Here is a 24,221-nt window from a genome sequence, read left to right as displayed (position 1 = left end):
GCGTCCCGTTGAGGTGTCGTCCTGCGCTGCCCAGGAGAGCGGCACCCCGAGGCGACGTGGCCCCGGATGCCGCAGTTGTAACAGCGTGGAAGCGCTGGTGACGACGATGGATGTTGTAGACGGCTTGAACCGGCCCGGTCCTCCCGTACTCCCGCTCCATGCTGCCGTTGATGGTCGATGGCGCAAACCTCTTCCGCCGGGAGGGTGGCTGCAGCGACGGCACGCCCGCTCGCCGCCTTGCTGGCCTTCCGTCGTTGAGAGGACAGGTTTGCGTGGAGAAGACGGGCCGCTTGGAGGGAGCACATCTCTGCATCGTCCTGTGCGACAATGACGATGTCTAAGTCGTCCGCCAGCAAAAGTATCTTCTCTGTCACCATGGCGTCGACACCCTCGTCATCCATTCGTGGAAAGGCCTCCTTCGCCAGTGCCAGGAGGCTTGTGCGGTACGCCAGGGGCGACTCCTTCGTCCCCCGCTGGCGATCGTAAAAGAGTTGGCGACAGTCCGATGGTGGACCATATACCGCCGACAGCACCTGCATCGCCTTCCGCAGCGTGGAGCGCCTCTCCTTCGAAGCCGATGTTAGAGTGGCGAGGGCGTCGCTGTCGAGAAGTGCTGGCAGCGCGCGGAGAGCCTCGGCGTCTGTCCACTGTGCCATCTCCTGGTGAGCGAGGAAGCGCCGCTGGAAGCCGCCCCAGTCGCCATCCTCGCCCACAAATTCCTTGAGTGGAGGTAGCCGCTGATGTAAGGCAGCGGCTGCAGAGGAAGAACGCACTCCCTCGTCCGCCTCACTCAACTCAGCGTCGGCACGAACCAGCGATGGCATCGCCGGTCGCACCCGTGGTGACGTTCCGCCCGTTGGTGGTGACGCGGCAGGTACTGTACTCCCGCCGTTGGACGCGATGCTTAGAGCGGCCACGCCCTCAACAGCAGCTGCAGCGATGGCGGGAGTTTCAAAATGTTGCTCCGTGGAAATGGCGGGAAGGCGCTGTGATCGTCGGCTGCCGTTGCCCCGTGGCGGTCCCGCAGCCCCCAGCTGCGTGATGGTGTCGAGCATGGCGGCTGCGGCGTACAGCAGCTCGGTCAGCTTCGCGTGCGCCTCCCTCAGCCCCTCCATCGACGGCTCCCCTTCCTCCAGCTGCTGTGGCGTGGATGCGCCCAGCCCCGGCTGGTCGATGGCATCTTCAGCCGTCTCGGGCCCTCCGACTGCAGTGGTGTCTTCTGCCTCTGGTACCCCGACTCGAGTCGTCCGGCGTGTATCCATGTTCGTACTTTGTTTCACTTCTGACGCCAGATGTAGTAACGCTCACGACTCGTTCACACCGGAGTTGGAGGCACACTTGTTTATTTAACACCAACGTTGTGACATACACATTTGAGGGGGTATCGGCCCCCTCACCCGTCTATCTGAGGACACACCTCTCTAGCTAACCCTAGCCTGCCTCTGAGTCCTCCACTAATGGGCTAGGGGAGGCTATCTTGGCCCGACACTGGTCAGTCGGGCCCGGTACCCAGAGTCCAGACCAGCACTGGCTCTGGCTCTGGTACCACGCCACTGGCTCGAGCCTGCGCGGTCCTGATAAGGACGGCGTACCAGGGGGAGTCCAGGGCTCTATCTCAGACGTCTTCCGCCTCCTCTTCTTTAGCTAAACATCACTCCCGAGCCCTTCGATACATTCCCCTTTTATACCCAACCCCTCCCTGAGGGGTGGGGCCCCGGGGGATCATAACGACCGAATCGACCCCCCAGGGTGTCTGGCGCGGACGTCGCAGAGGGCACCTGCTTGTGCACACATGTAGCCCCGCCTACTGTGTTTGTTTACCATAGGCTGCCATGCATAACGGGCTCTCTCTCTAACACCCCTACACATATAAAACAAATTTCACAGGGGGGAGAATGGCCCGGCCGTTGGTGGTGGCTTAGATGGCGGCGAGGCCATGTCGCCTGCGCGGGGGCGCAGTGCATCGGCAGTTATTTTCGAATCATGGCCAAGGAAGCGTGATGAGCAGAGATGACGGAGGCTGGCTGGGGTCCTGGCACGAGAGGCAGCCTTGTCTGCCATGCGTTTAATTTAGCAGCCACGGGAGCGGTACTTAAATCAGGCTAACTGCACACTCCATGGCAACCAGACATGTAATGACTTACACCTTCCGCCGCCATCCGCCGCATCCTTCCCCCAGAGACCCGACGAGTTGTCACAATTTGTTGTTGAGGTTCGGTTCAAGAAATCACGTTTTTGTCTCTTTTTGTTCATTTGTACCTTGTTGTTTGACAGGGTGGTCCAGACGTCTTGTCACCGTCACCCTCCCAATTAATTGACCCCGAACATTTGTTCTCCTCTATGCATATTTATTTATGTTTTAAATAAACCTTACTTTAAAAAAATATATAAAGTTTTAGAAAATTAAATGGGGGGGTCACAAGACATGTGGACCACCCTGTACTGTTTTGTGTCTAATGTGTCTCGTTTGTACAGCTTTGCTTGCTCCATTCGCCGACAACGTGACATTAACATATAATTAGCATAACATTTCCACATATAATAAGTCATCAATCCATACGTTAAAAAAATTAACGATGCATATATTATGAACATAAAAGCTGAATTTAATCCATAAATCGATGCATTGGTATAATCACAACAAACTATTTCACCGGCATATGGAGCAATGGCTAATAATTGTTTTTTTTATTTATTGTACAGAGCTTTCCCTAACTCGGTGAAGGCCGGTGAGAGGGGTTATCTTCTTTGGTAAGCTGTGAAACCACACGTGTGTTTGGGAACATTTATTCATGTTAATAATTATATATGTTTTGACATTTTTTTTTCTCTTCCAATTGTGATATTGGGTCTGTGGGAGAGGCACATTAATGGGCTACTCAATCAAAAGATCGCGTGAAGAGGAAATCCTCTGCCGCCCAATCGCCAACCGAGGCAATTTCCTTAACGAATTTCCACCGGGTGGGCTGGAAGGGGTATTTCGAACATGGAACTCCCGTGCAAGCAATCGGAACGGACAGCATTGTCTCCACAAAGGCGACCGGTTTGTGATGAGATTTTTATTTTACGAGAGGCGATGCTTCGACTCATTCATTTATCAGAGCCACAATTGCATCTGCAGCCGTGCATGCTCTTCTGACTTGAGGAGTTACTGTGTGTTCTTGCTAGAACATCCTCTTTGATGCATTCTTCTCGTCCGTTGCACTCCAGTTTTCTTACGTTGGCAACAAAATAACGTTTTGGACGCATTACAATGGTTAAGTAGGCCATGCGCATACAAGCTCACTCACCCAACCAACCCCCTCCCCTCCCTTTTCTCTCCCTCCCTCCCCCGCTATTCTTTATGTGCATCTCTTTTGAAACAACCCGAATTTCCACTTTTGTTCCCGTTTCCTGTTTACATTGTTTTGACCTCCAGTAGAGTCTGTAGGGCTATTGTTGAGCAGATTACGTTTTTTTAATTCAACACAGCCAGACTTAACACACAATTCTACAACAGCCTCACTCTCTTAAGGGCCACGTTGTACCTGCTTTCTTATGAATACATCACCTTCTACACCTCACGTCGCTTATAACAAAAACAAATGCTATGTGGTTTCCTTATTGGGAGGACCTTTCTCACCCTCTAGTGGAGAACTTGGTTATCTGCAGAAATTGTTGGCTTGTTCATTTATCCCACCGAGGGGGTTGTTGGTCTGTAACTTTGATTTTAAGAAGGGTCTCCGATTGTCACCCTCATGCCAAAACAATCATGACAAATGGGGTTGGCCATATCATCCTTCATAGAAAAAAAATAAGTTTCCTTAATAATCATGGACTTTAGTTGTTTGGAGCGGTTACGTGAGTTCCCAGTACTCGATATTGCAATGGCATTTTTTGGCTGGAATCCGTGCCAAAGTGGAGATGCCCAGTGAGGTCAACTGGCTCTTAATGCGCTTGCCAGCAGAATGATCCAGTAATGGCGAGCTTAAGGATTAAAATGCAAGCAGCCACTCGAGATTCATCCAGATTCCCAAGTGTTGTGAGTACAAACAACAATCACAGTTGCAAATTATAGGCCAAAATACATACAAGAGGTCAGAAACAGAGAGTGCGAATGATATCAATCGTTATTACAACAGACACAAACAGACACATTTATTTAATTTAGCAAGGTTATAGGAACTTGGGAATTGAGAAAATAGGGAGAGAATTCAAAAGCAGCAAGCGAGAGCACTCACGATAGTTTGTTAAAGAAGAGCTAACACGTCTCTTGAATTTAGCGAGGCAAAATGCACTTGAGAAACGAGAAGACGGGAGGGCGTTCCAAAGCTGAGCAGTGCGAGTGAAGAAGGAGGAAGGTGATTGTTGGGTCCTACAATTTATTGTTTCAGAACATGTTGTAAATAGTAAAACTATCTAACAGTAATGTACCACGGTGGGCATGGGCCCTGGTGCAAAACATGAATCGGGACATCCGCTGTCCAATCCCCCCCCCCTCTTCATAGGACCAGCGCCTGGGTCCATCCAGTCTATGGGCCCAGATACAATTGAACCGCTTGCACGCTTAATTTATATAGAACTACTTTTTGTGTTAAGTTTTTTGTCTCTCGCCCCGCACCTCCGATGAGCACGGTTGACTACGTACGGTGGGAAAGAAGTTCAATATACACACATCTACCCATTTCTGATTGATAAACACGTGCCCCCTCCGTTATTCAACATTCGGCAAAACGTGTGGCCTTTTTACGAGCGTGTGAATCAGAACTAAATCATTCCTCCTCATTGCTTTTCTCCACTGGTAACATCCGCAGTGAAATCAGAATATTTATTTATACCGGAGGAATACGACGAGCTATAAAGATCTTTTTCACAGTATCGGTGGGTGAGAACTTTATAATAAAAATACAAAAAAACACGATCGGAGTGCAAAGTATAAGAACGGTAAACAAATCATTAACAAGAATTTTATCTTCGCAGGTAAAGCCCACTGAGCTATGAGCTTATGTTGCAGAAGACACCTGGCCCCAAACATTAGCTCAACAACGTGACTTACCATGCGCACATTTATAGGAGCGCGACCTTTACCCTCCATTTCATTAAATACAACAACAACAAAAACGAGAGACGCTTTCTGTATCTTCGGTGCTCCGAGATCTACCGCACGAGCGCGGGCGTCCAGCCCACCCCAGCTTCGGTTTTGTCGGGGAGCGCTTTGAATCTCCGCGCTGAACTCGAGTGGAGGACACCCTTTTGAAACGAGCGAGTTGCTTTTGTATTCAGCAAAGCAGCTAGCAGCTGTCTGTAGGGCTGAATTACTGGTGACTGCTGCTGACACGGCTCGTTCTTTGTCCATTGGCTGAGTGTATATTTTATAGCACTAATGCGCCGTAAATTCCTCCTTTAATCTTTTAAAGCTGTGAAGGCGTAATACATTTTTTATACCCCAATGTCTTATCTAACTGTTTATGCCAATGTATTCAGATTCCATCCATCTCTGTGTCCATCCAAGCATTCATTTAGCAGCGCGGAACATTAAATCAATTTACTTATCCATTTAACTTTATAATCCATAAAATACAATCGCACACATTAATCAAGCTACCATCTACATACCCATTCATTCATGCCATCCTCAAATCGTGCCATTGTTAAAAAAAAATCTGCTAAGGGATAATACGGAGAGAATGGTAAAAGCTAAGCCTCATATACAATTCTGATTAATGTGGCACGGGGTTATATTGAGGCAACGCCTTTCGACATTTACACAAATAAAACACCTTAAGTGGCATTTTGCTTAAGAGTGTAAAGTAAAGCAATGTAAACAGAGGGGAACAATTACTGCATCATTCCATGCAACATAATTCTCACCGGTTAATGAAAATAAACACGTGAAACATGCAAGGACTCTACAGTAAATATAATGTCAGAAATTGTGCTGTGCCCATACATCATCAGTGATCCTCTATCCACTGCTGGATGAAGGTCTTCACACACCGCCGCCATCCCCCTGAGGTCCCGTGATGCCACATTCCGTCTCACTCCTGCACCCCGAGTGACCTCGCTGCTCAAGCTTCAGTCGCCGTCTTCTCGGGCATGTCAGCTCCCTTCCTACGGCTGCCATTCCGTTGATATTCTCGTCCACTGGATATCATTCCTGATCCAGTAATGGCGAGTTTAAGGATTAAAATGCAAGCAGCCACTCGAGATTCATCCAGATTCCCAAATGTTGTGAGTACAAACAACAATCAAAGTTGCAGAGTATAGGCCAAAATACATACAAGAGGTCAGAAACAGAGAGTGCGAATGATATCAATCGTTATTACAACAGACACAAACAGACACATTTATTTAATTTAGCAAGGTTATAGGAACATGGGAATTGAGAAAATAGGGAGAGAATTCAAAAGCAGCAAGCGAGAGCACTCACGATAGTTTGTTAAAGAAGAGCTAACACGTCTCTTGAATTTAGCGAGGCAAAATGCACTTGAGAAACGAGAAGACGGGAGGGCGTTCCAAAGCTGAGCAGTGCGAGTGAAGAAGGAGGAAGGTGATTGTTGGGTCCTACAATTTATTGTTTCAGAACATGCTGTAAATAGTAAAACTATCTACCAGCACACTTAATTTTCTTAATAGACGCGACTATATTCTTGGTTTTTTCGGTACCGAAAGAACCAATAATATGAATCCCTGCAGTCACGAAAGCTTTAAATCGAAATTTAGACGCGACTATGTTTCCGAGTTGCACGTGTTGCCTTCACTGTACCACGAAATATATTTCGCTTAAATGCTACTCAGGGTCTGGGCACTGAAAAAGTATCGAACGAAGCCGCCGCCTCCGATTAGCGCGGTTGGCTACATACGTGCCAAAGAGGTTCAACATACACACATGCCTTTTTGTAATTGTTTGGGCCCCCCTGAGTTTTCTGGTGACAACTGACCAATAATTGTGTGTTTGTTGTGGTACACAGGGTACAAAGGCAACCTAAAATCCGTTGCCCTCTGACCCACGGTCTAAAGGCGTCTGTGAATGGCACTAACCGTGTGTGTGTTTTCATTTAATTGTCCACGTGGCTTACATTAATATGAAGCGATGTTGGGGGACAGCTGTGAAGACTGTTTTTGTCCTGCAGCGTGGGGAGGCTCTTTAAACTTCAATCAATCCAACCAATCAAAGCAATCCATCGATCAATCTATCAGTGTCATTTAATTAACAGGCAAAAGCCCATTAGCATTTACAATCTGCAGTGCAGTATTTGATCCGGAGACCAGGGACATATTAGTGATATAGGGAGTTACTTAGAGTTTTTTTTTTCTACAGTGAATAACAATACAATTACAATTTTCAGTCCAGTGTCAATCTGCTGCTGGATGAAGGTCTCTGCACAATGTGTCAGTCAAGGGAACTGTTTGACCATACTGCAGATCAGTTGCAGGTCGGTGAAGGAAGAGTTCAGAATCAGTTCAGATGTCACTTGCTGTCGAGGTTTTCTGTGGCCGGGAATTGAACTCAGGTCACCAAGTTCATATTGCACCAAGCTCAAAGCTCGTCCAGTGTTCTACCTCTTTAAGAACAATGGTAAGTTGAGGGTGTGCTCATGAATCAGAACCTATTGGTGAAAAAAACATGTACACACGCCAGTGATAACAACATTTATTTTATTTCCTCCAGAATTTACTGGGTGGCTGTGGGATTGAATGACTGACCGTGAAAAGAGGCTGCGTGGCAAGAACACTTTCACCAGCAACGTATTTCTGCAGGCAGGCAGACAGCCACACAGCCAGCAGCCCGCTGTATCCCACATTCCAAGGGCAGGATTGGTGGTGGTGGGGGGGGCAAGGGGATTGTGCGTGAGCCAATTATGATAAAAAAAAAGATCATCACCGTTGATGTCGGAAAATTGTACCTGAAATGACCTCACAAGTGGAGCTCTTACACGTCTACGACAACAAAGTTGTGCGTGGGCGTCGAGGGTCACGCGTTGCTCTCGCTTTGCGCCGCAACGATTCACTGGGCTTCACGCCCCGCGTGCCACCGCCTGTAAGAGGCGCGCCCAGAATACTGATGCTGAGTGGAACTCGCGCGAACGCGAGACACTGCAGGCTAAGCAATTGCGGCGGCAGGATTTAAAAAAAAAATATGTCGCCGCGCTGTGAAGAATCAAAGCTTCAATTTTCTTGAGCTGATAATGTGACGTGGGACTCTGTGCGGCGGTACAGACAAGAGCGCCAGGTGGCAGAGTAATTACAGAGAGCTCAAACGAGAGCGGTTATGCCAGCGGGTGTGTGGATGAAGCAGTGTTTCCGGGGGCCGAATAGTTTGGGCAACCGTGGCAAGAAACAGCAGTGTGGCAGGCACAGCGGACCGTGTTCGCCCTTCGGAATCCACTCAGCACAGGCAGGGACGATTGCGTTCCAAGGAATGGAAATAGAGATGTGAGATTCACTGCGTGGGGAGAGAGACATGAGATTCATTGAGAGGTTCAGGCACAGTGGACCTCTTTCAGACCCATGCTGTGAGATTCTGAAGTTGTGATTGTGGAGAATACTGTGTAAGAACGATTTTCTGTTCACATTTAATTTAATGCTGTTTTGCCCTCCCTGTCTTTTTGTAGATGGTCTTCAGATGCTGATTTGTAGCAGTTAACATAAATTTAAGACCGTGTTAATTTAAAAGCAGTGATGAGTTTTTACCTTTCTTTAATAACGAATTATATATTTATAAAAATTCGCTTTCATATTTATTATAATGCCATTGATGGAACCTAATTTAAGGAACTGTTTAAGTCATTTGAAGACGTATTCGTTGGTTTTTATTAAAATGCATGTGCATTCAACAGAGAACATTTTGCTATTAATAATGAAGTAGTATAATTAATACAATAAAGGGTAGGGTGGAGGGGTGGCACAATGGATCGTGCTCTGCGCTGTGAACCTGGCCACCTGAACAGATCTTGTTCCCCATTCTTCATCTCGCAGTGGATTGACCAAGGGCTGAAAATTACTAATAATCTGTTTTTTACAGTGCACGTCGCTAGAAGGGTTGATCACCGATGGGTGAGAATGCTGATGGACCAATGCAAAGATTAGCTTATGTGCAGGAGTGAGATGAATTTGGCATCACGGGACCACAAGGGATGGCAACGACACGGAGAGACCTTCATGTCGATGATGATAATTATTCATAAAGGACGGAGTATAAAGCAAAAAATGAGGCAAAATAGTCGAACACAGTAACAGAAGGGCAGCGTAATATCCGTGAGGATTACAGTATAACCAGCACCACAGTAGTAGCATAGACGTCGGCAAACTACTCTACGATCTCAGAAGGAGCAAGGTTCAATTCCGCGCTGTAATGCACAAAAAACGGCACCAAAGCTGGGCCTAGGATTCTCTCTCATGGGCGCAGCATAACATTCCTGGGCCATTGTTGTTGAACAGAATAATGGAGACAAACAACGGAGGCTGGATTATAGTAAGTGCCTATTTCGGCGGGCACATCGAACGACTGAATTTAAAAGTCTATACCAGATAGCAATTTAATACTGATGATTTTGCAGGAATTGAGGCCCGGTGGATGGGATCAGAGTACAGCATTTGTACCCTTGACATCACTCTCCCATTCATGCATACCTCACGGTACACGTGTACTATACACAAAATATAGAACCCCCTCCTCCACGTAACTCACCGAGACCCTTAGGACGTGCATTGAGATTATTTCGATTAATTTGGTGTGATAAATGTCCAAATGATGGGCCACTTTATTGAGATATCATTTATGTCCAGGTCGCTTCTGAAAAATTAATGAATACCTCAGTGGGCTTTGCCTGGTAGGATGGGGATGGTTTGGTGTTGTATTTGTTTGTGTGATTTGTTTACCTTCTTGGTTCTTTCGGTAAAGTCACGTAGAAGGGAAATAATAAAATGGTAAAAATAACACATAATAAAATAATTCTCACGACGTTTCGGCCACAACGCAAGCAGCCGTCCTCAGGTGAAGAACAGGTCTGTCGGAAAGACAGCGTCTGAATGATGTGTTTACCTTTCTGGTACTTTGCACTGCTACCGCGTTCTTGTACTGTTTGTTGTTGTAACGTTCTTACCCGCCCCTGGTGGACATCTATGAATAAAAGCTTTATAGCTCATCGGATTCCTCCAATAGAAATAAACATTCTGATTCTGAATTGTTATTCGTGAGCACCGATTAAAGCCAGCATGGCGAATGAGGGGGTGGTGTGCCGAGTACCATGACCGGGCTGCCTTTGTCTCCCCAGTTCTGATGTGTACGTATGTTGGACTTTTTTCGCACCGTACGTAGCCATACGGAGATGCGGGGGAGGCACAACAATCTGAACACAAAAAGCAGTTTTAAAGAAATAAGTTTTCAATCTAGATTTAAAAGTGTACACGTTGCACGAGGTCGTAATTTAAAGCCGAGTTGACCGAGGAGAGCTTCCAGGATCAGTTCTGATGTTACTCAGCACAGATGTAAGCCATGGCAGGGAATTTAACTTCGGTCACTGGGTTCCTAATTCAGGGCGTTCACCACTGCACCGCTGCTCTAAAACTGAAATGCATACGGACACGTACATAAACACAAACACACGAACACTCGTACACGTGCACAGAACGTACACACAATAGTGGCAGGAAGCGGCTGCAGGGGAAGTGTCCCATCATAGAGAGGGCTTTTGTAAAAATCTGGAATTCTTTTTTTTTCCATTAATGTATTGGCTCACCATTGTATAAAAGTTCCCTTAACTGTATACGCTCGTTTATAATCAAATACAACTGACGTTAAATGCAGGAGAGTTGTTGAAAACACATTTGTCCGCATATACAATACCAAAACGTAAAAAAGATCCTGATTTGGGCACCTCTCATGAGCGCTGTGTGATGAGGCTAAATAATACTGATAGGAACCTTTGGTTACACCAGCCCACAGGGGATTATTGTGTCCGTCCGTCGTGCAGGGAGGGGCTGGGTGGGGAGGAAGGGGCTGGGTGGGGAGGGGCTGGGTGGGGAGGTTGGGGCTGGGTGGGGGGTGGGAGGGGTGGGGCTGGGTGGGGTGGGGCTGGGTGGGGAGGGGCTGGTCACCCCGTGGTGCCCTTATACAACTCAACGTTTGACCTACTCACGCCGGCTTGTGCCCGCCCTCACAGTCGGGCATATTTGCGGAATACACCACGCGGTCGTTGACCCTGGCCATTGACCGAGCAACCCAACAATCCTACCAGCTCAACCCGGCAGGAATGTGTTTATCTTGCGCACAGGCGAACGATCCCACCCATGCGTCCCTCGATCGGACGTGGCGAACTTGCGAACAGCCATTGAGAGCAACGGCGCACACCGAGACACTCGCCCGGTGTCAAATGTGAGAGGAGGAAGCAGTGTGGGGGGGTCAAAAGACGGCCCGGAGCATGGCGGCAAGATCAACTCGAAGCAGCCGAGAGAAATAACACGAGGTACGAGCAAAGTAATGAGTTACAATAGAAGGGTTAATAAGGGCAGAGGCCGGGAGGCAGCGTAGGCTAACGGGTGATGGTTGGGCCTGGCACAATTGTGGTCTCTTCTCAGCACTGAAGTGCTGCAGCGAAAACATTTGCAAAGAAGAAACGAAGCCGTTGGATTGAAGAGACGTTTAAACACATTGTCACAATAAACGCATGATAAGTGGTGGCACGGTAGTTGTCGTACTGTATTTTGAACCCGGTAAGCAAAGTTTGATTGCCCGGCCATGGTTAAGATCATTGGCGAGTGACATCTGACGAGGTTTTGGGGCAACCCCTCCCTTCACTAACCTGCCCTGAGCAGCATCGGGAAGTTTGGTAAAAACAAATCCCGTGACAGACACGGCATGGCGAGGCCTTCATCCAGCAGTGGCTTGACCAAGGGCTGTACATTCTTATGTTTTACTGTAAAGTGCTAGATAAATAAAAATGCCAAATATTTGGTAATCTGAAAAATGTCCCACTCCCTTTCTGGGGTTGTAAAAATAAGATCAGTTTGCGATGTTAAATGTCCCCACCTTTAAGCGATTAACTTAGGAATCTTGATTACAGTATACTCATCACCATTTAGTGTGGTTTTGGAAAACACTAAATGGAGTCCACTGCACTATTCACCAGGCTATCTCAATTTGATTCTTGGCTGTGAGTAACATCAGTGATGAGTGATATGTGAACGAGTTTTTGTCTCTCACACTTCACCAATATGTAGTAACAAGAGCGGTGAAGTATGGTCCAACAATCCTCAATGTCATGCATTCGGGAGATCTTCATCCAGGAGTGACTTAACAAAAGGTTTATTGAAAAAAATACAAATCTCACAAATTTCTTGGCAGATGCGTGACGAATTATTTTACTAAACTAAAATATTTATATTTCAGCAGGTAAGGTCCAATGAGCGATTTAGCTCGTTTTTTAGAGGTGACCTGGCCACAATTGATCAGGCAACGAAGTGGCTCCTGGTGTGATAAACTCACACATGTGAAGGAAATATGCTGTCCAGTTAGGTCAGAAGCCTACTTGCTAAACTCTCTCAGAGCTTTCTCTTTGCTCTAGAGGACACATCTTGCAGGCCCCATGTCTGTGTGAGCAACACAAGCCTCCTATACAAGTTGCAACCACACATGGGCCTTCCACTGGCCGCGGCCATTACATTCCATCAATATTTGTAGACAAAAATTCGACCACGCACAAAAACTGCAATGTGGGGATGAAGGAGGTTTCGGAGCCGTTACCTTGAGAAAGATAACGTTGGCAAAGTGATCCAACAGGTGTTTTTTTTCTTCTCATGGATATTGTCAATCGGTTGAAGGGGGGGGGGAGGTCTTGTGTCCTTAATCTGGGACAACACGTGGGAACCGTGGCAAGGACTTTGGGGCAACTCTGGTCTACTCCTTCCATAGTAGCCGCCACTCGCCATCCACAAGAGTCACGCTCTCGATGGCAAACGGGGCTTATTGTGAAAACTCTACACGCCCCACCAAATTTTGCTGTTGTTGACGTAATACGCACGTCCACGTGAAGTCAAGACAAATCTCCGCACCTCCCCCCCCCCCGCAAAACCCCCAAAAACCCGAGAAAGAACGCAATTTGAATTGCGCGACGTTGCCCTGCCCGAATGAAAACCCAGAAAATGCAAGCCGCGGTCTGTGCATTCAAAGTGCCGGTTTGAAAGCCCTCGTTGCGCCGAGTGAGGAGGGGGTGGTGCTTTGCATCTGGCTGCTTGCTTCACATGCAGCATAATGTCCCTCCTTGGCCAAACGGACGGAGCTTAATCTCAGCAATGGCGATTGACGCAGACGCTCACCACACGGCCCGGCTCAGACGCCGGCTCAGCCGCAGCTCCCATAGAAATGAGAGCGGACGTGCATAGACACAGCATTGTCCACGCCTTCTAAATCATAACCGCTGCTGCATGCTAAAATCGCCTCCGCGCCTCTTGCTGCACGCCGGCATGTGTGTGTGTGGGGGGGGATGGGGGTTTAGCGGCGTGAAGGATGGGTTTAAAACAAAACAAAACCACAATAAGAGAAAGGGAATAATTGAATGAATGATGCGGAATATTGTTGCGCTTTGCCCGATGGCAAACAACGTCCTACCTTTGAGAGCGTCATGGAGAAAGCTTGAGGAGGAGCAGCAGCTCGGATTCGCAGCGCTCTCCCGATGCACGCACGCCACCAGCACGATTTGCTGACTGCACCGGCTGCCTGTTTGGTGGGGAGTGAGGGGTGGGAGTGAGGGGTGGGTGGGGGGCAATCGGGGGTTCGGTGGGGGGGGGGATCGGTGTTGGTGGGATGGGTGGGATGGTGGGATGGGTGGGTGGGGAGTGATGGAGTTAGTCACATTGTAAAAAAAAGGAAGTACGTCTATAAATGTCCTCCCTGCTGTGAGGCTGCGGTGGAGCCAGAGTTATTGAACAGAGAAAATTAAAAAAGACAGCGTGCTCGCTAGCTGCTCCTGACCCATTGTCGGTTGTCTGACACAATGCATGTTCAACCGCAAGGGCCTGGGCAGACCAAGCAACTTTTAATCCACTGCTGCACTCATCTCTGAGTGTTGACGATTATGATGTTTGTTCTAAACGAGTGTGCATCATCAATCTTTACAGCTCTTCCTGTGTGTAGTTAACGGTTGCGTTTACACGGTGCATTAAAACTAGCGTCCGTGTTAAGTGGTTCACTAAAACACTTCCCATTAACAGAAAATACTGTCCTTTATGTGAATAATTACAGCACATTAAATGATAATTACCAAATTTAGTTTGTTCACCTAACGACCATTTGAAGCTCTAGTGCCCATAATGAAATTACAATGAATGTAAATATCCATAAATAACATTGGCCTTTTCCCACGATTACAAAATTTGTCAAGCTCAGAGGAGATCAAGGGCCCATCCCATCAGGCAGGCGTAATCTGCTGCAAGCTGCTCTGTTGTCCCTCGCATCCCCCCCTTGATCACATGGGCACCCCGCCCCCTGACTCTGTCCTCCTGGGTTTTTGCTGGTCCACGGAAGCCTCACTGATGCCGAGGGCACTCGTTGGCGTGGGTCAAATTGCTTCTGCTCCAGCTCACACGGCCCATACGGTTCACTCCATTACGTTTCTACGGCCACGGGCAAATTTTATTTCGCGAGGAGCGTGCAACCCGAACGCGTCCCCTTCACTGACGTGTGCTCGCGAATGAAAAGCGTCACTTTTATGGGCGGCTGCGTAAAGGGCAGTGGCATTTTACACGCGTCGCGGAGACTTTGAAAATACAGTACTCTTTATTCTAGATTTGAAGTTTTCGTGACTGTAAGGATCTATACTCTTTGGTTCTTTCGGTAAAGTCACGTAGATGAAAAACATTATAATGATAAAATGAAAATAATTAAATTAAATCACGACGTTTCGGAGGCAACACAAGCTTCGTAATCAGGTGGAACAATTTTGCTGTGGCTGTTTCACCTGATGACAGAAGCTTGTGTTGCCTCCGAAATGTCGTGATTTAATTGAGTTATTTTCATTTTATTATTTTTCATTTTATTTTTCATCTACGTGACTTCACCAAAAGAACCAAAGAGTACAGTACTCTTCTCTACCTGCAAGACATCCACGATCAGACCCACTCGACCCCCACTCCAGACGCGACAGCACGGATCGACCGGTGACGACTCACGGCACGTCTCGAGCGTCAGTGACTGCGTCGCTGCGTGACTTGACCGCGTGACCGACGACTGCCTTTGGAATTCCGCGATTCCTAATGGGATTCGATATTCTGCGAACAGTCATTTCAACGACCTTCACCTCAATGTGAACGCGTTCGCGTAGAACCAATGGGAGCGCAAACAAAACGCCGCAGACTTGTCCCTACGGGTTAGCACATGCGGTAGTGTACAGCATGTACTGTGCATTGATTTTTTTTGTTAACTACATCTCCAATATAATCTAGAATTGAAGCTTTCGTGACCGCAGAAATTACTATACTCATTGGTTCTTTTGGTAAAGTCACGTATGTAGAAATAAAATAAAATTTTAATAAATCACAAATAAAATTTAAATAAATCACAAATAAAATTTAAATATATCACGACATTTCGAGCGCAACACACGCGCTCATCATCAAGCGGAAATGGGGCAAAACACACAGCGAGGGAACACACAGAGGGGCATCACACACAGAGCACACAGAGAACGGCAAACTGCACCGAGGCAAATAGAGCAAGAAGATGGGAGACGCGAACTCAGTAAGTCTGGGGATTTTTGCACACAGCGTAGTAATACGGTGTTTTTTTCTGGAAGATTTGCTGGTTTGTCCAGGATGTTTCTGTTGCGCGTCGTCGCTTTAAGATGTTCTCTGTTCATATTTTGTTTGTTGCGGTTGCACCCGACTCAAGAGCCACATGGCTCACAGGGCCATACCTAATAAATGAAACTTGACATGTGCCCGATTGTTATCCGAACAGCTGAAATTGTATCGTGGAGAGGGGCAGGTGTGATCGTATGAGCGGCACTGAATGGGGTTATTTGGCACCATGAAGAAATTCATTCACCCCTCTTGGACACAGCGCCCTGGAAACAGATATTTCAGTGCCAGTGACACTTCTCCTTTCCCCTCACATTAACACGTGGTTGCAAAGAAAATGCTAAGGCGATGTCGTACAGAGAATATGTACAATAATCGTGCACACAAACCGGAACTTCATTTCAGCTGGGCCTTTCCAGGTCAGTGACGATCCATTACATATTTTCGCTCCCGGCACACCACATCCAGTATACCCGTGGCTATGGCTATGAGCACTCGTCACTGCAGCCTACACCAGCGACATGGATACTATTCAATGAGAAATGAAGCCTGGACACAAACCAAAATGTTGCATGCGTTTGTATCGTTATTGCTATTCAAGAGAACCTGCAAGCATCTCAAGTGATTATTATTTCTTGACGGACAATGTTTGTGTCTGTGGCAATCGCTAAAACAGAACGGAAAAAGACAAGCCTCACCCCTAGGAGCACTTGGGATGGACGCCAGGAAGAAGCTAATCGTGTTATTGCTGCAATAAAACACTCGCAGACAGTTTATAATTTGAGGAAATTAAGATTAAGGATTTGCATATATAGCGCACTTAAAAGTCTGCAGCATCTCAAAATGCTTTACGTGAAATAATAAAACCACTAGAATACAATCCTCCCATGAGAATAGATGGTGCTCTTCTGACTTGAGTTCCGTGAGTGTCCTTTCAGGCAATAACATGACGAATGGAAAACATTGAAAATTGTATACTGTAATTGATAGATTCAACATATTGATAATTATCTTGCAGTCGATTTGGAACAGGGATGATATCCAGAGCAGCTAAGATAATGTTGGATGAGTAATACAGTATAAGTAGTAAATTTGGACTTAAAGCTTTCGTGACTGTAGCAATTCATATTCTTTGGGTATTTCGGTAAAGTCACGTAGACAGAAATACTAAATTAGAAAAATATCACGACGTTTCGATCGCAAAACAAGCAATCGTCATCAGGAGTATAAGTAGTGGCAGCAGTAGCCAGTTTTTTATTGGTGTTGTTGGTAATGGAGTATTTGCACATCGGTATGCACTCTGGTATGCCATTGCAGCTACACAAGGGTGATCAAGGTAACTTGAAAGACCAAATTAAACGCGTTTCATTAACTTTTTAACAGGACCTTTCTCAAGTTCATAAGTTGCGATGTGATGTTTTACCTTTTATGAAAGTTTATTATCATGATCATCATCATCAACAACAGTTATGCTATTCTTGGTTCTTTCGGTAAAGTCACATAAAAGGAACATAATAAAATAATAAAAATATAAAACAATAACATTCTCACGACGTTTCGACTGCAACACAAGCAATCGTCATCAGGTGCTTGTGTTGCAGTCGAAACGTCGTGAGAATTGTATTGTTTAATATTTTTTATTATTTTATTATTTCCCTTCCACGTGACTTTACCGAAAGAACCAAGAATATGAATCCCTGCAGTCACGAAAGCTTTATATCTATATTTGGACCTTTGTTGTTTATAGTTTGTCTGCAGCAGAGAGAATGTTTAAGTCTGTGATTATATGTGTATATACGAGTTTTAGTCACCAAAGCGATGGGGTCTGGTTATTGCGACGTCACCCAGTGGTAGACGAGGGGGTTATACGGCATCGTCTGTGGACCCACAAATACGTTGTTTGTCTGCAATGCACAACTTTTGCCACTAGGTGGAGCTACACACTCAGAGTGTTATGGACTGAACGTGTGACGTGGTTATTATGTTTCATGCAGGTCGTTAATACAAAAAAAGATACAAAAATATATGCGCATGACAAATCAACATAAATTATGACCAGGAAAGAGCCCCCTGAAATTGTTGACGGATAGAATATTGAAGCCATAGGGAAATTAAAACAACATTTTAAAAGGCTGTTGTTTCAGGCTATGAGTCTTCTTCGGGGGGGGGGGGGGGCAGAGAGAACAACGGTTGTAGGAGGTCGTAGTTAATCTCTCTGCTGTACTATATCTCTTTCTGCACTGAACAAGGTAATTGCACGAAACGTCAGCCGAAACTATATATTTTTGTCAATGAGGCTGTGCGATTGAAAAATGCGGTGATGTTTTATTTCTTTATTTGTACCTGTGCACCACCACCACCACCCACGTGCTCATTTAATAAATACATTTTGAGTTGCCTTACAAAGTGAACTCCCTTTCAGAAAACTACTCAAATTAGCTGCTTGTTTTACATTTTGAAACGTTATTTTTGTTGTTGTTGTAACTACAGGATTTGTTTTTGTAAAACTTGAAAACAAATAAAAGCTATACCCTAATCACGCCAGGCGCCACTGACCAAATGAACGTGGAATATCTCACAAACGGTTTTGTGTACCGCCTAACGCTAATGTGAGAATGTGTAAATTGAGATTTTACACGATATACAAAATAATAAATATTCACATGGGTGCGCTTGAGTTGAAATATGAGTATTTTTGTACAGCTATTCCACCAAATTATAATATCTCAAAATATCTGCCGTGTTGCCGAATTCAACAGCAAGTGAATTACTGTATTCGAGTACATCCTCGATATAAAGCAAGCACGAGCTCGTACGCAGATGGGTCCACAAGAAAGGTGATGAGGATGTGCGTTGCACGTTCGCCAACGCATCGCTGCATAACATTTTCCCATCTCCGAAATTAAACTTTAATCATGTCGCTGCCACGCTGAATGATGAATGGGGTTGAAATTGCGCACTCGAAGGAAAAGCAACCGACGCATCCTTACTCCGCAGCTCCCTGACATCCTCCCAACCTCTCCCGCCCGCATTCATAATTAACAGGGCACTGTGAGGAAAAAACACATCACAACACCGCTACGTTTGGCCTCCCTCTTCAATCAACCATTCTTTGCATATCATCATCACAATCCGTCGGTGTCCACTGAACATTTTCTCATTTGTTGTATTTGCATATACTGTAACCTCTTAAAGCAATTGCCATTCAAATAAATGAAAGAACTATATATTTTGTATTACGATATTATAATAGCACCACTCTTAAGACTTTCGCTCATAGTGCCCCTAGCATTAATAATGTGTTTCGTGTGTCAACTCTGCAGTCGTCATTCTTTGAACAAACTGGGCATGCCATGGGAATGTGGAATCTACCGAGCTGGCCCTTGGACTATGGATTGTGCACCATTAAGTGCGTTTGAAAACCCGTACAGTAATGACGGTGATGTAGGTTCATGTCCATGGCACGATTGGAAATTATCTATATTCATCGCAGCTGCCGAGGAGATGCGCTCAGCCTTTCAACACAAAAGCGGGCCAGCAACAGAAACTGGGGTTCAGGGTGGCACGTGTGAGCCTACGAGCCTCTTGAATTGAGCGGGGTTAAGATGTCAAAAACGACGGACGGAGGAAAACGGGTCAAAAAGGTGGGTCTCTGTGAGAAAGCATTCCTTCACAATGTAAGTAATTCGTAATCGAGGCGGCGGATATGCTACGATGTTTGGTGAATTGCCCACAATTCATCCACAGCGCAGTGTTGACGAGGCGTCGACATTGACGTACTGAACGTGGGATATTCGCTAGAAGTGCCTCACCCTTACAGTGACATTCTCAGCACCACTCGTGCACTCGGCAGTGCTCACGGGCAATGAGCTTCTGGATAATTCAATGGAGGTTCAAGCCGAGGAGAAAAAGTCAGGAGTGTCAGCGCCCTTGACAAATTAGGCGGCTAAATAATGTATATCCTATTTCATTTCGCAATTTTTAGTCGGAGTAAGTGGCCCCGTTGATGTGCTCTGGGGAGTGGCTTCATATCCATTTAAATACCCTTGCGATGCTGTTTGTAAAAGCTTTTAAACCACAAACAATTGTGGCACTGGCAATGAGGATGCATGGTTGGAGGCTTACGAATGTGGATTTCGGATTCTCTTGTTGCCAGCGGAAAGGTCACCGTTACGGCGAGATAGAAGTCAAAGAGCCGAGTTTAGCGCCTGCCTATGTGCTACTAAACGTGTGCCTGCACGCGAGTTCCAGTTAAATTTTCGCGTTTACTTTGTTTAACCAGGTAAGAACTCACGAGGCCAGGATCGTCTCATTTGCAAGAGTGACCAGAGTCATCAAAATGGGAGAGAAAAAAACATGTTCCGAGACTGTGGCAGTCATTTTCGGCCTGGAGAAATTGGAAGACAAAACTAACTGCCTTTGTCTAAAAGAAAACCCCACCAGGATTTGAGTGATTTCAGAACGGCGAGGGGTCAGGCCCGTCAGCTTCAGTGAAGTTCTCAATGCTGCACGTGGCACAGGATCCTGGCTGGAACGACAAAAACAAACCTTGATAAAAAAAAAGTGGGAAAAAAACTTGGCAAGTTGGCGCTATTGTTTAGGAAGTCAATAAATACATGCAATTTCGCTTGAGTATTTGCTTCCAATGTTATCCTCTAACTCTTATAAATAAGCATTTTTTTAATAAGTAGATATCGGACGACTGCCCAGATTTTGTGTACTAGGTCTAAACTCGTGATTTTTAGGCCAAGGCGGGGGATCCAATGGCCATGACTGGGATTGCTGAGGTAAATGCCTGTGGTTGGTTACATACAACATCTGAAATTATACAATCCATTTGTTTACAATGGATTCATTGTAAACTAAAATAAATGTTCACCTTCAGGAATGTTATGCCACTGACCACTGATCCTAAGGCCAAGACTGAGCTTCCAATTCTAATGGCTGGGGGTTGCTCAGGTAAAGATTTACAAAGACTGAGGATCTAAACCAACGGTAAATCATCATATGCTGCAGTGCCGTAATCTAGTGGCGGTTCTGTCAAAGCGTAAACATTAAATTATTGGTTTGGTTTATGACCTTTTCGCCCAAGGCCTTGATGCATCAAGTAAAGGTCTTAACATTTTGAATAGTAAAGTCATTGTCAGGGAAAAGGTTTTACATTGGCAAGGTCCAGGCCAGGATCTTGAAATTGTTTCATGAGGCCACATGACGCGCAAGACATGGCTTCAAGGAATATAGGGCTCATAACTCAAGCATAACCGTTATTATACAGAGAATGACTTTAACCAAGGTTGGTGGATCATAAAGGGATGAGAGCCATGATTTAAATATGATATATTACTTGATGAGCAACTAGATTGTGCATATAGGTGGGCAGCACTACAAAACATTTTCTTTCAGCCTCTATCTCTGTGGAGTCCGAGTTAACATTTGTGAAATTTTCCCTGGGCACACTGGCTTATACCAACTGTACACGTAAAAATACAATCGAAAATTAATCGGCCGAACCAATGCAAATCCGTAAAAATATCGAACCGTGAAGTTATAATTCAACTGAAATCTTATTTAAAATATATATAGATTTAGGGCTGGCAATTTTAGGTGAGCAAGTGTGCTTGGGCAGGACAAGCCCTGGATACATAGGGATGATGACCGGTGGCCAAGACTTTCGACAGAGTGGTAGCCAAGTGAGGGAACTCGCTGAAGAGGAAGGTGCAGCAATGATATCAGCTCGTGTGCCAGTGCTAGATGGATTGTTAGATCTTAGGACCGTGAGAAATGGTGACAGCTCGAGGGAGGCCTTCATCCAGCAGTGAGTTGAACAGAACGGCATACGACGACGCTGCTGAAGATGATGGGTTTCAGTTCGTGTATGTTTACCAATTAACTGCGGAATTCGCGGACAACTTCAAAGTGGCAGTGGAAATTAATGTACAATTATGGTTGGCACATCGTCAGCCTGAAGGTATCGCTCACTCGCGCCACTCTCACAGACTCCGCCGCCGGACATCGCCTCGACTCGTTTTCGCACCCAAAACCCCTTCCACCAAATTCCTTTTGCCGCCAGTGCTCAGGTTACACTCTTCCACACACAAAGGAAATCAAAGCGCGTATTTTTGTTCTCCCCTCACAAATAAGCTACATTTCAATGTTTATTTCCGCACCCCCCCCCCCCACTCTGCGTAACGTTCTTGGTAATCGCGAACGACCCCGGCCGTCGCGAGAGCCCGGAGTCCATTTATGGCATCGTCCCTTCCGCTCGAGAGGAACGGTCCTCCGATGAGCACGGCTGGCCGCGTACGGTGCGAAAGAAGTTCAACATACACACTTGCACGCATTTAAGGCACTGGCCGCCAGGGCGGCCGTCCTCCAAGGGCTGGAATTTTCTGTACTCGGTTTTTTTACGAACGTGCTTCGGAGACCACGAGTGGCGTTAACGCCAGGCGTGCTGGAGATGTATCGACCATTAATCTAAATGGGCAATTACCTGGCTATGAAATATCGATTATTCTTCTAAATGTGCATGAGATGCCAACCTGATGGGCACTCAGGCGCTGTATAAAAGATACAGTTCGGAAAAGGACGTGTATGATCTTTCATTGCATATTATTAGTGTCCTACGCTTGCACACTCTATATAGATGTTATAGCCAAACAAACGAGAGCAAGACTCCCCTTAAAATGAGACTTGAGACTCTTTCATTGGCACACAGAAAATTACGACAATGTGTTATTGCTCTGAATATCATTTACTGTGGGCTGCAATAATAAATGTTGAAAATAATGTTTTGTAAATTCGGGTGGTAACTTGCACAGCTCCCCGGTTGGCAGCATTGAGTGAGCTCAACGTTCTGGTCAAGATCAGCGCTACTCCTTCATTGGCAAGTGGCAGTGGCCCCCCCATTCCTGGGGTGGGTGAATTGAGCACATTCTGATGAATAGGAACACACGCACTGCTCATCTTATAGACAGACTGACCCCCCCCCCCCCGCCATAAGAACATGGAATTTCCACCACCGAACCTTGAAACGACGAGGACGGCCAAAAATGAGTCTCGAGCAAAGGGGCGCTTTGCAATTTATTTTTTGAAACGAAACAAACAAGACAACATTTACAATTGCTACACATATATGCAGTACAGGGCTACATTAAAAACAAAAAAAGTGTTGCTGGCTGGCTCGGCGGGTGGGGCAAAGTGTGCGGTGGCGACGTCATCGCGTACATCTGCGTGGTGACGTCACCCGTATCCCACAGCGGTGAGGCAGGTACGTGCGTGCTGACGTCACGTCCACCCCTCCGCTCTCCCCACCAGCACGCCGGCCGTGTATCCCACGCAAACGCGCGGCCAGGGCTGTTTATGGTTAAAATAACAACGAATATCTCATAAAAGCACGTGGAGAAAACAAGTTATTTGAACAATTCAAAGGTGAAGCAATATGGATATCAAAAACAGCTCAAAAATAAAAGACAATAATAACCTGTAATCCAGGTCTCTTTTTACAAAAAAAAAACGTTTCGTTTTAATGTACTCTGACCTGGTAAATAACAGAAGCGATGAATGAAGTGCTGCACATAAATGTAATCGTGTAAACAATTTTTGTTTTACCCTCGAGTTATACGGGTCATTTCACTTGACGTCTCTTAGCATATTCACGCGAATGCTGCGGTTGACTTGTGAACCCTTGAAATCTCTCTGGGGATGAGAGAGCTCGTATACATAGGGGTCGTGACATATGCTTTTAGTGTGTCCTTTCTCGAGTTACCTGTAAGATTCGCCAATAAACGGAAAACCAATGAAATAGCAGTCAGAGTTGCAACATGTATAGACCTCACGACCAGCCATGGGTTGGAGAGCGTTGCTACTTTAAACATTACAAAGCCGTCCTGTGTGAAGCTTTACGTTCTTTCGAGGCTGAACCATGCATACCCCGCACTTCGTTTGCTTTCTCTCCCAATCAGCCGATCTGTTACACCTACCTACCTTACAGCCCTTTAAATTATTTTACTCCTCGTAGCTTTTTTGAGGTTTAGTTTCCTAGAAACACAGAAAAACGCACAAGGGTCTGCCTTGTCGCCCCAGCAAGACGCACACTAAGCCCACGACCCCCAAGGGAGCCTTCCTAGAAATGTGTCTGTAAATATCCCCCTGCCCCCCCCCCAAACTTTTATTTTAATTATAAGGTAAAGAGTGGGTTATGCACTCTACTGAGCAAACCCAGTTTCATCACAGGATGCAATAGATGCTGTTGAAGGTCAGCTGGATGTCATGATTTGTCCGATGTTAGGGACCGCCAGAGGTTTGGCAGAGTTGCAAGGGCCACGGTCACCGAAGATGGCAGGGGTCAGAGTTTGCTCAAGGTTAAGGAGAGGTCGCAGATTCTAATGGACACGTGTGACAACTGGACATCTGTGACGGCATCTGTGACATACGAAGAGCTTTATAGC

General features: G+C 46.1%; 1 protein-coding gene across 2 annotated transcripts in view; it reads right to left on the bottom strand.

The window, feature by feature from the left end:
* CORO2B (coronin 2B) overlaps positions 1–13,696 on the bottom strand; it is a 41,878-nt gene extending 28,182 nt beyond the window's left edge. For both annotated transcript variants that reach the window (XM_078886008.1, XM_078886007.1), the window contains exon 1: positions 13,589–13,696. In XM_078886008.1, coding sequence (XP_078742134.1) covers positions 13,589–13,603 — 15 coding nt within the window. In that variant the 5' untranslated portion in view covers positions 13,604–13,696. The remainder of the gene's footprint in view (positions 1–13,588) is intronic.
* Between the last annotated feature and the right edge of the window lie 10,525 nt (positions 13,697–24,221).

This window comes from Lampetra fluviatilis, chromosome 3 (genome assembly GCF_964198595.1).
Source record: "Lampetra fluviatilis chromosome 3, kcLamFluv1.1, whole genome shotgun sequence".
Lineage (NCBI taxonomy): Eukaryota > Metazoa > Chordata > Hyperoartia > Petromyzontiformes > Petromyzontidae > Lampetra > Lampetra fluviatilis.
This window is presented reverse-complemented; position numbering and strand designations above follow the sequence as displayed.